The sequence below is a fragment of the Rutidosis leptorrhynchoides genome, chromosome 4, assembly GCF_046630445.1.
Source record: "Rutidosis leptorrhynchoides isolate AG116_Rl617_1_P2 chromosome 4, CSIRO_AGI_Rlap_v1, whole genome shotgun sequence".
NCBI classification, from domain to species: Eukaryota; Viridiplantae; Streptophyta; class Magnoliopsida; order Asterales; family Asteraceae; genus Rutidosis; species Rutidosis leptorrhynchoides.
This window is the reverse complement of record NC_092336.1, coordinates 544,157,643-544,174,764: the sequence shown is the minus strand read 5'-3', so window position 1 is coordinate 544,174,764 and position 17,122 is coordinate 544,157,643. Positions and strand designations below refer to the sequence as shown.

The 17,122-nt window shown below is 34.5% G+C and overlaps 2 protein-coding genes across 2 annotated transcripts; one reads left to right on the top strand and one right to left on the bottom strand.

Moving 5' to 3' along the window:
- Positions 1 to 1,250: 1,250 nt before the first annotated feature.
- On the bottom strand, positions 1,251 to 3,402 carry LOC139842653 (uncharacterized). Its single transcript, XM_071832769.1, has 4 exons — positions 2,412 to 3,402; positions 2,182 to 2,303; positions 1,840 to 1,934; positions 1,251 to 1,320 (listed from the first exon to the last, which is right to left on the bottom strand). The coding sequence occupies exons 1-4, from the start codon at positions 3,400 to 3,402 to the stop codon at positions 1,251 to 1,253; spliced, it is 1,278 nt and encodes a 425-aa protein (XP_071688870.1).
- Positions 3,403 to 11,753: 8,351 nt separating this feature from the next.
- LOC139842651 (uncharacterized) lies at positions 11,754 to 13,913 on the top strand. Its single transcript, XM_071832768.1, has 3 exons — positions 11,754 to 13,466; positions 13,533 to 13,681; positions 13,769 to 13,913. The coding sequence occupies exons 1-3, from the start codon at positions 11,754 to 11,756 to the stop codon at positions 13,911 to 13,913; spliced, it is 2,007 nt and encodes a 668-aa protein (XP_071688869.1).
- The last annotated feature ends 3,209 nt before the right edge of the window (positions 13,914 to 17,122 follow it).

Below are 17,122 nucleotides of genomic sequence, written 5' to 3'. Positions count from 1 at the left end.
TTAACGATGGTGTCCGAAAAATTTAACTCGTTGCGAGCGAGAAGATATGACCCGTTGAACATTTGGGTGAGTTTATTTAAAATTTTTTATGAAAATAGTTATTTGACACTTTACCCCCCTGTTTTTCGATTTGAATTTTTCAAAAAAGTGTGGGGGTTAAAATGAAATTTAATTAAAATTAAAAAAAAGGTGAAAAGTCAAAAATGCCCCTAATACTATTCATAACTTTTGTCTATTAGCTAGTATGTAAATTAACTAATAGTCCGTAGTTTATAGGAGTAAGTGAGAAGATCAAGGAAAAGTAATTATTAAAGAGACTGACCAAGGGAGAGAATTAATTAATTACCTCTTTAATTTTAACACGTATTGTTAAAAAGAACAGATGAATTAATTATAACCCTGTCTGTGACGTCACGGGTAGATTGTTCACTTTTTGACCAAAAAGTACAATCTGCCTCTGACGTGGCAGTGTCACCCTCTGACACCAAAATAACCCTGACGCCCCTCCAGTGTCAAACAGGTCCCACCAGTTTTATTTTTTCTTTTTTCCACCAGTTTTATTTTTTCTTTTTATTTTTTATTTTATTATGCATACAAATTATATTACATATAATTAAAAAATAGACTTAATTACACATTTGGTCACTGTGGTTTGTCAGAAATTGCAACTTTGATCACTATAGTTTTTTTTTTGCAAGTTTAGTCACTGAAGTTTCAAAAAATTACAATTTTAGTCACTTATGTTAACAGACGTTAGTTTAGTCCGTTACACCACAGTCATGTGCCAAACATGTGAGAGTATTTTGGTCTTTTTACCATTCCCCTTCATTATTATTCTTCACAAACTTTTTTCTTTTTCTTTTTTTTTTTTTTTTTTTTTTTTTTTTTTGTATTCAAAAAAGCTTGGATTAAATTAAGAGTACCAACACAGTAGCAAAAACCCATTCACTTCTAAATGGAGATGGCTTAAGGTATCACTAATAATCGATTCCTTTCAAGAGAAATTAATCAATTCTTTCAAGAACAATTAATCTTCAAGGTGATGGTGGCGTTGACGTAGACGGTGGCCACTTCCGGTCCACCATATAGTCGATCACTTCCGGCGACCACTTCCGTTCCACCATATCGTCGATCAGTTAACGATTTTACGACTCCAACAATTTCGTCGATCGTCTTCATCATGTATCTGTTTTCGGATCTGGAACTTCGGTTCATCATGGATCTATTTTCAGATCTGGAACCCGTCTTCATCATCTTCGTTTCAAATAATAAAAAGGGGTTTTCAGATCTCGTTTCCCAATTTGAAAACCAGACATGTTCCTGTATTTATTTTAGTCAGACTGAAAACATAAAAGGTAAACACCACCATAATTTTCGAAACCATGAATTGTTCATGGTGAACATCACCGTATTTAGCTGTTTGATTTTTTTTTTCTTCTGAAGCTTAAAGGTAAATGGGTAATAAGTGTTCAATTGTGAAGGTGTTTGACCAAGTTTTAACAATTGCAGCATTTATTTAGTGTGTGAAAGTTGGAAAAAAATGAGTTTTATTTTTCTCCAGATGTTTAAATTGAATATATGTTTGATGTATGGAAATTGATTGAAGAAAATGGTTTGAAAAAGTGAGTTTGAGATAATATGTTTGATGTAATTTTTTTCAGACTTAATATGTTTGATTGGAAGATAGAGTGGGTACTGAAAAATTTAAATATATGTTTTGTGTTTGGAAATTGATTGAAGAAAAGGGGAAAATCAAGTTAGGGTTTACTGATTTTAGGTGGAGAGGAAGAGATGAAGAAAAAGAAAAAGTTGGAGAAATAATTAGAATGACGAAAATACCCCTCACGTGATCCGCACATGATGTCTTCTGACGGAGCAAATAAACGTCTGTGAGATTCCGTGACTAAAGTTGTAACTTTTTGAAACCACAGTGACTAAACTTGAAAAAAAAAAATCACAGTGATTAAAGTTGTAATTTTTGACAAACCACAGTGACCAAATGTGTAATTAAGTCTTAAAAAATATATAAAAATTAACCATTACATAAAATATAACCATTACATAAAATTTAACCATTACATAAAATTTAACCATTACATAAATTTAACCATTCATGGTGCGGAATGCGGACGGAAGGTTCCAAATATGCTCAACTAGATCATCGGTTAGTTGGTCGTGCACCGTCCTATCTCTTATTTCTCGGATGATAACGTCTTGATCCCGTCCTCTATTCGGTATCCGTTCCGGACGATTCTCCATATCTTCGGTAATGAACTCTTCCTCCCAATCACTTAACGCAAATCCTTAATCCTCCAAAATCATATTATGTAATATGATACAACAGTCCATAACTCTCCGCATCTTGTTTACCGACATAGTGCGTGCTGCTAACCTTAAAATATGAAATCGACCTTGAAGAACCCCAAATGCCCTCTCTACATCCTTTCGGACACTAGCTTGAAACCTAGTAAACTTAATCCTTGGATCATCTGTCGGACACGCAAAACCTTTGACTAGAGTAGCCCAGTCAGGATATATACCGTCAGCTAAGTAGTAGCCTTTTGTGTACTGATTACCGTTTACCTCAAATGGTGCTAGTGGAGTTGTTCCCTTTTTAAGTTTATCAAAAACATAGGATTGATTCAAAACATTTATATCATTGTTGGAACCCGCCATTCCAAAAAATGCATGCCAAATCCACAAGTCATACGAAGCAACTGCTTCAAGCATAATGGTAGGTTTCTTGTGATCACCCCTAGTGTATTGTCCCTTCAAAGCAACGGGACAATTCTTCCACTCCCAATGCATACAATCAATACTCCTGAGCATACCCTTAAAACCATGTTTCTCTTCATGTTTACTATATAAACGTTGAACATCGTATGCATTGGGAGATCTCATGTAACGTTCTTTGTATAATGTAATAATACATTTACAAAAGTTATCTAAACAAAGTATTGAGATTTGCTCACTCATTTTTAAATATTCATCAAACATATCATCGGCAGTTCCATACGCCAATTGGCGTAGAGCCGAAGTCATTTTTTGCAATATTGTAAAAGTCGGCCGACCGATAGCATCAAAACGTTCCCTAAAAAATCTAAAATGCTCGGGAGTATCATGAGAATCGAAATTAGAAATACCTTGCGATATTCGGAGAAATAGTTCAATCCGCATACGAAAACGCCTTTTAAATTTATATGGCGGAAACACGGGTGTGTCACTAAAATAATCCTTCCATAAGTTTTCTCCGGCTTCTTCACGATTCCTTGGAATATAAATTCGTGATCTTGGAACACGGTCGGATTCGACTTCGTCATCATCATCTTCTAAATGTTGAATTAGTGCAATAATACGCTCGTCTTCCGAATCGGAATCGTAACTAAGTAAATACGATGCCATGAAAGAAAAATAATTGATAGTTATGAGAGAAAATTGTATGATTTAATTGATAAAATGAAAGAAAAATAAAGTGAAATGGTGTGTTAAAAGTGTAGAATGTATGGGTTTATATAGATAAAAATATATATAATTAAAAAAAAAAAATAGGCGTTAGCCAACGAATTTAATTTTCAGCCAATCAGAAGCCGCCACGTGTACATGACGCTGCCTCACCCTTCCGTGAAAAAGTTGACTGACGCCCCTCAAACGTCAGCGGTAACGCCCCACAAGGGGCGTCACCCATTGCCAGCGGGACTGACGGGACCCCTCTGATGCCGCGTTAAAATTGATCTAAGGGCTATACTTAAGCTTTTAAGACATGCATTAAATAGTTGTACTTAGTTGAAAATTACTCCACTAACTTTCTAATAACCATCTTCCTAACCTTCTTGTACTATCAATCATGCACACAATAATGTCTTAAGCATAGCTCTAAGGGTTATGTTTAGAAAAATTCTATTAATATTACATCGAGGAATAATATACGGAGTAAATGAATTTTTGTTAGGAAAAGTTTAAAACAACAACAGATAAAAATTGGTTTTACTTTAATATTAAAACCTAACTAATCCACGTTAACTTCTAGTTGTTCAACATGATTTTCTTGATTTATTTATACTTCAACACACCGCAATGGAAATGGAGTGTGGCATGTTGATTGTTGGAATTAAGAAATCTACAATTGGCTAGCCTAATTAACTCATACTAATTGTACACCAAGCAACCTAAATTATTAAGGAGATCCAATTATATTTAGTTTGACCCAAAATTCTGAATGGTATTCTCCAAGTCATACCATTTGAACTTCATTGTACGTTACACACAACCACATTCATATAACTTGAAAGTAAATCTTGCAAGTGTTAGGTTTCGAAATCACCCTTACAAGTTTAAAGTTGAAGATTCGAGTCCTACTTAGGACATTTCGTGATGTATATATTCGTGTTAGTATTATGTGAATGTGTGTTTGTCTTTAAAAAAAATATAGCTTAATATAATCATGTAACCATCATATTTAAGGAATTTTGTTTAAAATGTTGAATATAAATAAAAACATAAAAGTACAATATTGATCTTTAGAACAAATTAACTAATAGTCCGTAATTTATAGGAGTAAGTGAGAAGATCAAGGAAAAGTAATTATTAAAGAGACTGACCAAGGGAGAGAATTAATTAATTACCTCTTTAATTTTAACACGTATTGTCTTTAATTTTAACACTTATGTTTTTCTCTACTCTTGGGGTGTTCTACTATTATTACAGAAATAATTTATCTTTATTTTAAGATAGGAAAACAATTATCTACATCTTACCGCTCTTATACTTTACTTTTGTAAGATTTGATTTTATTATTGTTGTTTTTTACCCATGAATGACATATGTTGTTGAAGGTTCTATATTCAGTATTGAACCATTCAGAGTTTAAATACTTTTTTAAACATTATACACCTAAATTTTATATAATATCCTATTTAAAATATATAAAAACACTTATTCAACGTGTGTTGTTTTTTATTCTTGCAAAAAGAATAATAATAAGGTAATTTTAAATCATTTAGATTGTTCAATTGAAAGAATTATCAAACAAGTTATTTTCATTCATAATTAATTTAATTCGGAACTTTTGAATCATTCATATTATAAATCATTAACGCTTAATTATTTGATATTATCAAATGCAATCAAACTCACACCGATGATTCACACAAGTAAAGGTGAGTTATCTGATGCTCTCTAAAAACTAATTCTGCGTATAGATTATTTCAATATATATCATGTAAGTTTATATAATTTTATAAAGGGTTATCATCAAGGGGGAAATACTTTTGTGAAAGGAATTGGGAAATAAATTTTTATTATTTTTGTTTTATTAAAAAAAATTTCTCACAAACATTAAGATTGGGTGTGAATATGACATTTAAAAAAGACATTTTGTGATAAATGTTATTATTTTGAAAAGAAAATGCACGAAGAAATAACATTCATCGATAAATGTTCCTGATAACATTCATCGTGATGCATGTTATTCTTCGAGCGTTTTTTTCATCCTCTGTGAAGTTTTTTTCAAAATTTAGTCTGACTCATAATTTAGGGTTTAGGGTTTAATGTTTTGAGATTAGTCCATAAACCCAAAACCTTAAACCATAAACTCTAAACCATTTGTGTTAAAAACTCAATCTAAATTCTAAATCTAAACTCCAAACCTTAATTTCTAAACCCTAAAATAACGGTCGAAAAATAACATGCATCATGATGAATTTTATTAGGGACATTTATCGATAAATGTTATTTCTTCGAAAGTTTTTTGATCAAAATAATAACATTTATCACAAAGTGTCTTTTTTAAATGTTCATATTTTTACGAGATCTTAATATTTGTAAAATAATTTCAAAAAAAAAAAACGGAGAAAAATTTATATCCCCAAAAATTGCTTTCCTCTTCATTAAATCTAATTTTATATAATATTATATAATAATAATAATATAATAAATTGGATGTAGAATCCTTAAAATAATATACAGTACAACACTAATCAAAAAGTCCAGGCGTGATCAGCAAGTGAAGATTTTGGGAATAATCATTAAGTTAAACCATGTTACTATGTTAGGCTTCACATGATGAGCTGTTCTAAAAACTTAACCAACACAACTTGCTAATCATTCACATTTAACTGCGTGTTCTCTATGTACACTATAAATACAAGCATCCACCTTTTTACGCACATCATTTCAAAACTAAAATTTAAATTAATATTCTAAATGGGCATCATCAGTTTGCCTTGTTTAAATGGAAATACCAAAAAATTCAGCAAACTGCATTCACCTTACAATGGGAACCAATGTTATCAAGTACCTAAAGGTTACTTTGTAGTCTATGTTGGTGAGATTCATAAAACTCTATTTGTCGTCCCAATATCGCTCTTGCAGCAACCTTTGTTTCAAAGCTTGTTACGCCAATCAGAAGAAGAGTTCCGGTTTAAACATTCCATGGGAGGCGTGACAATTTCTTGTCCTGAAGATGTATTTATCGACATCATCTCAAGATTACTAATTTCTTGACAATATATAGCAATGGATTATTGATATATAAAAATTCTTTCATGTTTATTAGAGATTAATTTATTAATCATTTCTACCATCTTAGAATTGTAGTAGTCTTGTAGCAAATTAAAGCTGCAAATGGCATTGACTTCATTTGGAAAGTTCTTGTAAACATATATGATCATATATTTGTAGTATATTAGAATATATGTATAGCCCAGTCCAATTATATAATGGGTTTGGTTCATCTGGTTTCTAGGTTTAGGACTCTATAAATAGTGGCTATGTAAGCAATAATATTCACGGGTTTCTATTTTCAAGAGATGATCATATATACTCTAGTCTTCATTTATATTATTTTATTTTTATACATATGTAATTCATCTGTTCTTTTATGTATGAACAATGAATATGCGCGTATACGTGTCTATACAATACTGTTAGGATCGTTTTCAGGTCTTCCAACAAGTAGAAGATATAAGCTCATTAGTTCCACATTACTCTAAAATCAATTGGTGATAGAGGGAGGTTCCATTAAGTTTATATACACAAATTATGTTCTTTCAGTTTTCTATGTGGGACACACAAACCGATTAGCTTTAACAATCACCCCCTTAATCAGTTTGTCCATGCACTTGTATGTATCATATAACGTGGCTTTTTATCCCCGGACCCCGTTCAACAACATCTCGACTTATCCCGAACCCCCGACCTCCCGATCTACGTTTACAGTCATCTCGGTTTGAACATCAGCTGCCACAATGATTACACCCGTGCCACCCTGCTCTGATACCATTTGTAGGATCGATTTTAGGTCCAATAACATGTACAACATAAGCTCATGAGTTTCACATTACTCTAAAACCAACTGGTGATAGAGGGAAGTTCCCATAAGCTTATATATGCACATTTATTTCTTTCATTTTCCAACGTGAGTCACAATTAACCGATTAGCTCCAACAAAAACTACTTGCAACAATTATGACACATGCACAAACCGTTTATTCATTCTTTCTGATGGATTTAGTCATTCTTTTAATTTAATTAAGAGTTCTTTTTGTTTTTTGATGGAGAACCGCTTATTGAGTTTTAAACTTTAGTATGAACATTGAACGAGGTTGTGCGGCATCCACCCATTACTGCAAGTGTGGTGTTTTATTTTTATAAGACATTTTTTCGTTGTGTTTGTGATATTGTTGGTATATTTCATTGTTGCAAGCTTTCATGTACTTTGCAAGTTGTAGGTAGAAACTATTTACGGTAAAGTTTTTTGTAAACATATTCCCGTATTGAGTTTTGTTGTTGTTGTTGTTTTTTGTAAAGATAAAAAACAAAGAGAGAAAAACCACTTGGCTGAGAAATGATTCATAAAGTGTTAGCGAAATATCCTATATAACCAATCAAATTACGTTTTTCATAAAAATAAATTAATCAATACGTAACTTAAGAAGAGTTCTATTTAGCCTTACAGAAATGACCAATGAAGCACACCACTCGGATTTAATCCTTAGCTATGCCAAATTGTTCAAAAAGGGAGTGTGACTAGAGGGTGCGCATAATGCGCAATTCACCCGATACTAGGTCTCTCGCTTGGGGGACTTGATTACCCGAGGTTTTACCTTCCATGGGGGAGCCAATGTGTTCGTTCATAGGAGGGTTTCCTCGCTTACCAAGAAAAAAAAAAAAAAAACTCATAATTCACAATAATTTTTCAATGTAAATTTATTAGGTGATTTCATTCAAAATTATATACTTCCGTATGTATTAATGTTTAGTGATCAAAGAGTCAAAAAGAAAACATAAAATACCAAAATTATCAATAAAATATAATCCATCAATCCCATTATAAATGTTCTTCAACAATTTTTTTAGAATTTAAGATAAGTTGAATGAATATCAATTATACTCTTATTTTTACGATAAGCTTGATTAAATTTATTTAAAAAATGAATATGTAATAGTACTAAATGAAGATAAAATACAAAATTTAATGATATTAAATAGTTATTTCTAAAAAGAAAAAACAATTATTTTAGATAGTAATTTTTTTATTTTTTTTTTGACAAAACACATGAAATTTAATATATATCAAATTTTTCATGGAAAGTGAAAAATAAAACATAACAAAACCACGGACTACAATAGAACTTGTCCACCACTTGAAATAGCCCAACTAAGACTAAGCCCAAACATAATGTAACAAAGAGGCTTAGTGCTACACTAGACATATAAAGATAATGTCGCCAAAAAAAAAATAGAGATAAAACAGAGACTTTTATCTGATTAGAGTAGTAGCCATGGTTGGTCAATCCAAATGTAGAGTTAGTGACTTTCACATATATTTGCATTAACTAGTCATTGAAACACCTTAAACTTTATACGTGAAATAACTTCGACCCAACTCGTATAAATCCCGTTAAACAAAACCTCATTCCTAGCATTCCAAATCGCCCAAATAGTAGCCGGCCCAATTAAACTCCAAAACTTCGAAGCATTAATGCCCATACCATTGCACCAATCAAACGAAATTTTCAAAATAGACGAAGGCATAGTCCAACAAATATTCCAACATTTAACAAATCCACCCAAATATGAAACGTCCACGAACAATGTAAAAGAAGATGATATTGATTCCAAAACTCCGCGCACCATCAACATATATCATCCAACCCTTCCCTTAAACATTGTCTATAGCTTAAAACCTCTTTAACCGGAACACCTCCGTGAATAGATAACCAATGAAAGATAGCTATTTTTGAAGGGACAAATTTATTTCAAACCACTTTAAACCAATCAATCTCTACATCCATGCTTGAAGCAAGCATTACCCGCACGCCATCCGCAATCGTGTACAACTTGTAGACCGAATGAACCCATTCAATTTCATCCTTTTTATTACCATCAATAACAGTGGCTTGTAACAAAACCAATAACACTTGCATTTGGATTACTTCATATTGGTCAAGAGAAAAAGTGAACCCAAAGTCCCACTGCATAACTCCATTATCATCCAAACACCCAACCTCCTACAAGTATGCAACGTTTTTATACAAAATTCGAAAAATTGCAGGAAATTGATCTCTTAGACTCGAAACGCCTATCCAAATAGTAGTGTTAATCATTCTCAATATGCCGTTGACAGTGTTAATCATTCTCAATATGCCGATGATACTGTTATTTTCGCTCACCCGTCTTTAGAAAAAATGATTTGTATTCGTCAAGTTCTTGATCGTTTTTTTGAAGTCTCCGGTCTAAAAATGAATCCCTCTAAAACAGTTTTGTATGGTTTGCATGTGCCTAATGAGGAATTGGATTTGTTTGCGGAAATATTTAATTGTAAAGTTGGTTCATTTCCTTTCAATTATCTTGTTATACCAATTGGTGCGAAGATTAATAGAGAAGTCACTTGGAAACCCGTTATTAGAAAATTCAAAAAGAAGCTATCGGCATTGAAAGGAGGATGTCTTTCAATGGGACGTAGAATTGTGTTGCTTAATGTTGTTTTAACAAGTTTACCTTCTCAATTACATGTCTTTATTCAAAGCTCCTAAATGTGTCATAAAAAATTTAGAAGCTCTTAGATGTAATTTTGTTTGGGGTTGGGATTCAACCGTTAAAAAAATGGCTCTTGTACGATGGAGTAAAGTTTGCCTTCCAAAAGAATGTGGAGGTCTGGGAGTTGTTTCTTTGAAGCTTAAAAATTTGACTCTATTGGCTAAGTGGTGGCAAAAAATTAGTGCGAGTAATGACCCAATTTGGAAGCCTATTGTGTTAGCCTCATGTAAAGTCAAGTGTAATAATATGCTCACTGTTCTTCCTAACTTACAAATGTGTCACTTCTCCCCTATTTGGCGAGATTTAATGAATATACAAAAGGTAGATGAGTTATTTGATATTCTTAGATCTCAAAGTTGGTCTTGGAGAATTGGTAATGGATCGAGTATATTGTTTTGGGAAGACAGTAATTTTATTTTTTTTTTGCTAAAATAACGATAACATTAAAACAAAGTTTTTTCATCAATAGATGAAAAAGACGAACAAAGATACAATCGAACCAAAAGCACTGCAAGGCTCGGAAGCAGTAAACGAATCTTATCACTAGACAAAGAGCAAAAGATAACGAAGCCTGAGCCTTGAGCAACCGGGTCGCTAAAACGAACCCCGAAACACTATCAAATACAAGAACCAAAACAAAAACCCAAATTTAACCAAACAATGATAGACAACACAAAAATCACAAACCAATCACTTCACATACAGTCGACTATGAAATTTCTCAATTCCTCGCCATTGATTTTCCGAGGCTTTGCCTTTCTAGACTTTGGTTTAGGTTTAAGAGCTAACATCGAACTAAGAACCTCCCCTTCAACCCAACAATCTTTAAGATCCATTCTGACGTCGTCGAAAAAATTAGAATTAGAAGAAGTGCCTAAGGAGGAACCAACATTGCCCACACTTTGATGTATCATAGGAAATTCACATACGACATTAGGATCAAAGGCTTTAGATGTCTCCTCCTCACCCGAACCTTGAGCCGTAACTGACTTAACGCTAGCAATCAAACCAACATTTGAAGCCGAATCAACAATAGACTTACACTTAATTAAATTCAACCTTAAGTTGCCATCAAAAGAATTACATACACCAATCATCTCACCCTCGTCCACAACCTCCTGAAGTACCAACTCTTCATTTACTTCCATTTGTTTGAGCTTGTCCATCTTTTTCTGAGTACCCGAACCACTCACACCTACAGCTGAAGCTTCTATACCTTTTGAAGATGAACACGGGATGACGTCACTGACACACTCTCAACACCAATATCCTTCTGCCTATCATTGTCAACATTGGTTGCATTCTCACCACAAGGCACGCTGTTAGAATAAATCATATAATCAATTTACCTTTTTAGGTAATTTGACTTTGGGATCAGAAGTGGTAAACTTCATCATATCCCGAATTAGAGGTTCACATGTCTGTACAGTCCAAGCAACCAAACGGCTACAAAAGCAGGCTTCCAACAGCTGTTTTCTTCTTTAATAAAGGTGGTTCCAAAAGTGGTTTGGAGCCTTACCCAATTTAAAATTAGCTGTTAGAAAAAAGTTGTATAAAGCACCCACTTTTCTGATGTAAACAAACCAATACAATTGTATCAAAATCATTATTCAATACAAGATCAGTTTATTTAAATCTTAATATGGTATCAGAGCTGACGGTATCGATCTTTTGATCAAGATACTCGTATTTGCTTCAATCATCTACCATTGTGAATGGCCACCATGTCTAACGACGACAGCCAACCACCTTCAAGCCAACAAAGCCAAATTGATGAACTAACCAGTCAATTGGAAAATCTCTTAAAAAACAATTATCAACAGCCCAAGATCTCAGATACATTAAAGATAGGTTTGAGTCTAAATAGCTCAAACTTTGCATTGTGGTCAAGAATGATGAGAGTTGCCATTGGAGGTAAATCCAAGGTACTTCTCAAACATTTAACCTCCAATCCTCTAGATAACAGTCATGAAGAATTCGAACAATGGGAGCAAGAAGACCTCATCGTATTCTCATGGCTGATACAAAATATTGAGCCCAATTTAGCAAGCAATCTTACTTCGTTTTCAACCGCCAAACTACTATGGGATGCATTAGCTACAACCTATAGTAGTGGCACTGATAAGCTCCAAACTTATGATTTGTATGTCAAAGCTACAGAAATGAAACAAAACAACCTCAATCTTGAAGAATTGTGGATCCGGATGCAAGGTATTTGGGGTGAACTCGAAATCCGAGACCCAAACCCCATGGAAAGTGCATCAGATATCAACAAATACAACATGATTAGGGCTGAACAGAAGCTTTTTCAGTTTTTAAAGGCTCTTGATCAAAAATATGACACAATCAAGAGAGAGCTTCTAAGATTAAACCCACTACCGACGGCGGAGGAAGCCTACGCCGCCGTGAGAAAAGAAACAGCCCATCGACAGATTCTAGGGTTATCACCAAGTGACTCCTTAACCAATCATGGGATTGCAACCGGTTTGGTCACAATCGATGGCAAAGAGTCATCTGTTCATCTAACCAAGACCCACCGGAGTGGTTATCAACCGAGAATCGACAAATCAAAGCTTAAATGTACAAGATGTGGTAAATCGAAGCATACCATCGATCAGTGTTTTGAGATAAAAGGGTATCCAGAGTGGTGGCCAAAGCCAATTAAAGGTAAAGCATCGACGGCAGCAGCAAGTGGTGAATCCAACACCACCACCACCAGTGACGGCTTCGGTGGTATAGCCACCACCCATAAAACCGCTGGTATAAACTTAAAACCTTTCTCCTCTTTATTTACAAATACAGAAAAAGCAACTAGGATTAAGTCAAAAAGGGATAACTCAGTTAAAGCATCTAGGAAAGATGCAATCCCTTTATTCGATGTAAATGGGAAAAAGGGAAACAGCTCACCAAATTTCTTGAAAGAAAATAAAAGAACGAATGGAAAAAGGAATCGGTTTCCTAGACTTGGTGGATTAAAACCTGTTGGGCTAAACCTTAATAAGCTAACTAAAGAGGGATGGGTTAAAGAGGGCCCAACTATGTATGTTAACAGTCCAGATTGTACAAAGGTTAAAATTGGGCCTCAATTTGGTAGTAATATTAATAAAAATATAAAAACCGAGTCCAATTTTGTTCCGTGTCAAAACAAGTACTCCGTTTTAACAAAAATACAAAAAGACCTTTCCGAAGCAAATATTGTCTCAAATGATTCTAAATCGAAATCTTGGATTTTTGATTGTGGGGCAACGGATACTATGACTTTTGATGAAAACGATATTATTTTCAAAACAAAACCTAAAAAAAATAGGATTCAAACGGCTAATGGTGAAATTATTCAAGTTAAAAGTGGCGGTACCATTGAAATTTCACAAACTATTAAGCTACCTAACTGTCTATATATTCCAGCTTTATCTCATAAGCTGTTATCGGTAAGTCATGTTACAAAAGAACTAAACTGTAAAGTCCTGATGTATCCGACTTTCTGCATCTTGCAGGATATCCGGACAGGACTGTTGATTGGACGTGGCACTGAAAAAGGGGGGTTATACTATGTTGACGAGGTGTCTCAGCAAGGTACCGTGTCACTTGCTCACGGAACACCTTCGAGGGAGGCCTGGTTATGGCATAGGAGATTGGGTCACCCGTCAGTCGGATATTTACATGCTTTATTTCCTAGTTTGTTTCCGTCAAATGTTGTTTTAAATTGTGAAACTTGTATTTTGGCTAAAAGCCACCGTAGTACATTTAAACCTAGTAATACTAGACAAGATGTACCTTTTGCTTTAATTCATTCTGATGTATGGGGACCGGCCCCGGTTACTGGGGGGAAAATCTTCGGTACTTTGTCCTGTTTATTGATGATCATACAAGGATGACATGGGTTTACTTTCTAACACATAAATCGGAAGTTTTTGAAAAATTCACTCACTTTTACAAAATGGTACAAACTCAATTTAATAAAACCATACAAATTTTGCGATCTGATAATGGGGGTGAATTTGTCAATACCTCCATGAAACTTTTTTGTGAACAAAATGGAATTATCCATCAAACATCTTGTGCTCATACTCCCGAACAAAATGGGGTAGCTGAACGAAAAAATAGACTACTCTTAGAAATGACAAGATCTTTATTAATCGAATCTAAAGTTCCAAAGAGTTTTTGGCCTGAAGCTCTTGCTTCCGCTACTTATCTGATTAACCGGTTACCTACTAAGATTTTGGGCACAAAAACTCCTAAAGATACTTTATCTCAATTTCACACTCTACCTACCTCTTTGAATATTGAACCACGAATTTTTGGGTGTTCCGTTTTTGTTCACATTCCAAAAACTGAACGAACCAAACTTGATCCATGTGCCGAAAAATGTGTTATGGTGGGGTATGACATAAACCAAAAGGAATATCGATGCTACAGTCCTAGGAAACGTTATGTCTATACTACAATGAACTGTAACTTTATAGAAACCGAATATTTCTATAATACCCAACTCACAAGTGAGGAGGAGAAAGAAGATGACACTCTTAGTTGGATAACCTGGATACCTAAACCTGATAACACTCAAACACCAAATCATGATCCCGAATCACCACCAAATCCTGATTCCGAATCACCACCAAATCCTGATTCCGAATCACCACCAAATCCTGATCCCGAATCATCAAATCTTGATCCCGAATCACCCAACATTGAATCAGAAGAAATCTCCTCGAATAATGAACAAGGAGAACAAAATAGTACCACTTCTGCTGAAACCACCGAAAGATATGTTTTACCACAAAGAACCAACAGAGGAGTACCACCAAAGAGATATTCTCCAGAAAAAGAGGCGCAAAGATCAAGGTATCCAATTGCTAATGTTGCACAGGGGAACCTATCAAGTGAAGTACAGAAATTCCATTCTGCCTTATATTCTGAGAAAGTTCCAGCCACAATTGATCAAGCAATGAAATATGACAAATGGAGAAAGGCTGTGGAAGAAGAAATGGAAGCACTTAAGAAAAGTGATACATGGGGAAAATGTGTTGTGCCTCAAGGAAAGAAAACAGTGGGATGTCGATGGGTATTTACGATAAAACATAAATCAGATGGTACTATTGAAAGATATAAAGCTCGACTGGTTGCGAAAGGGTACACTCAGACATATGGGATTGATTATTTCGAAACTTTCTCACCAGTGGCAAAGATTGATACCATTAGAGTTCTCTTCTCTATCGCTGCAAATGAAGATTGGCCGCTTCACCAATTTGATGTGAAGAATGCTTTTCTACATGGCGAATTAAAGGAAGAAGTTTATATGGAAGCACCACCAGGATTCACCGACAACTTCAAAAACAGGGAAGTTTGTCGACTTAAAAAGGCTTTATATGGGTTGAAACAATCCCCACGGGCTTGGTTTGGGAGATTTACTTTATTTATGAAAAAATATGATTTTAAACAGAGTAACTCGGATCATACTCTCTTTTTTAAACGAAAAGGAAACTTAATTACCTGCTTAATCATTTATGTTGATGATATGATAATAACAGGAAATGATAAAGAGGAAATTTCTAACTTAAAATTGAACTTATTTAAAGAATTTGAAATGAAAGACTTGGGCAGGCTTAAATATTTTTTGGGAATTGAGGTATTACGATCTCCACAGGGAATATTTATCTGTCAAAAGAAGTATGTACTTGATTTCCTTGCAGAAATAGGTATGATTGACTGCAAACCAGCTGATACTCTAATGATTCTAAACCAGAAGTTATTTATGGAAGATGAAGCTGATCTTGCCGATAAAGGGCAATACCAAAGGATGGTGGGAAAACTCATCTATCTTGCTCACACTCGACCTGATATAGCACATGCAGTTGGAGTTGTGAGTCAATTCATGCACCAACCACAGGTTCACCATATGGAGGCTGTAATGAGAATCATCAGATATTTGAAGAAAACAGCGGATCATGGAGTTGTTTTTAAAGGATATGGACATCTAAAGACTCAAATATATACCGATGCAAGCTGGGCTGGAGAAAAAGGGGATAGAAGATCTACATCTGGTTTCTTTTCAATTGTTGGAGGAAACCTGGTGACATGGAAAAGAAGAAGCAAAATGTTGTCTCTTTATCGAGTGCTGAATCAGAATTTAGAGGAATATCAAAAGGGGTAGTCGAAGCACTATGGATTAAAAAGCTATTAACAGAAATTGGATTCCCTCCAAAAGAAGCAATTCAAATCTTATGCGACAACGAAGCTGCTATTGCCATCTCAGAAAACCCAGTCCAACACGATAGAACAAAGCATGTTGAGATCGACAGACATTTCATTCGAGAAAAATTAGATAATGAAATTATCTCTCTTCCATCAATCAGATCAGGAGATCAACTAGCAGACATTCTCACCAAATCTGTAAATGGAAGATTCTTTAGCGACGTCCTTAGCAAGTTGAATATTGGAAATTTCACTATTCAACTTGAGGGGGAGTGTTAGAATAAATCAAATAATCAATTTACCTTTTTAGGTAATTTGACTTTGGGATCAGAAGTGGTAAACTTCATCATATCCCGAATTAGAGGTTCACATGTCTGCACAGTCCAAGCAACCAAACGGCTACAAAAGCAGGCTTCCAACAGCTGTTTTCTTCTTTAATAAAGGTGGTTCCAAAAGTGGTTTGGAGCCTTACCCAATTTAAAATTAGCTGTTAGAAAAAAGTTGTATAAAGCACCCACTTTTTTGATGTAAACAAACCAATACAATTGTATCAAAATCATTATTCAATACAAGATCAGTTTATCACACTACCAAAAATAATACCCTTAGCATGCACGTCCGAAGAGCAAGAAGTTAAAACCGAAATCTCATTTGACTTGTCCGTCGAACTAAACCCGAAACCAACTTTGTCTAAAGCTCCTTTAACAGTCCCGTATCGATTCCCATAATACACTTTACTAGGACTAATATAAACAGAAGCACCAACATCCTGAACATGACCTAGACCATTTACATCGACCTCACTGAACAATATTGTACGATTAACAAATTCTAGTAGCCTTCGGTCAAACTCTTCAAAAAGGATCTTTCCTAAGCTCGCAACATTGCCAAT

Coding starts and splice junctions, on each gene's coding strand:
- LOC139842653 (XM_071832769.1), bottom strand. CDS start 3,402: ATGGCATCGTATTTACTTAGTTACGATTCCGATTCGGAAGACGAGCGT. Junction 1,935..2,181: donor GAGAAATAAGAGATAGGACG/GTGCACGACCAA, acceptor TTTCAAGTTTAG/TCACTGTGGTTTCAAAAAGT. Junction 1,321..1,839: donor ATGTGCGGATCACGTGAGGG/GTATTTTCGTCA, acceptor AAATAAATACAG/GAACATGTCTGGTTTTCAAA.
- LOC139842651 (XM_071832768.1), top strand. CDS start 11,754: ATGGCCACCATGTCTAACGACGACAGCCAACCACCTTCAAGCCAACAA. Junction 13,467..13,532: donor TATCTCATAAGCTGTTATCG/GTAAGTCATGTT, acceptor TGCATCTTGCAG/GATATCCGGACAGGACTGTT. Junction 13,682..13,768: donor CATAGGAGATTGGGTCACCC/GTCAGTCGGATA, acceptor TTTGGCTAAAAG/CCACCGTAGTACATTTAAAC.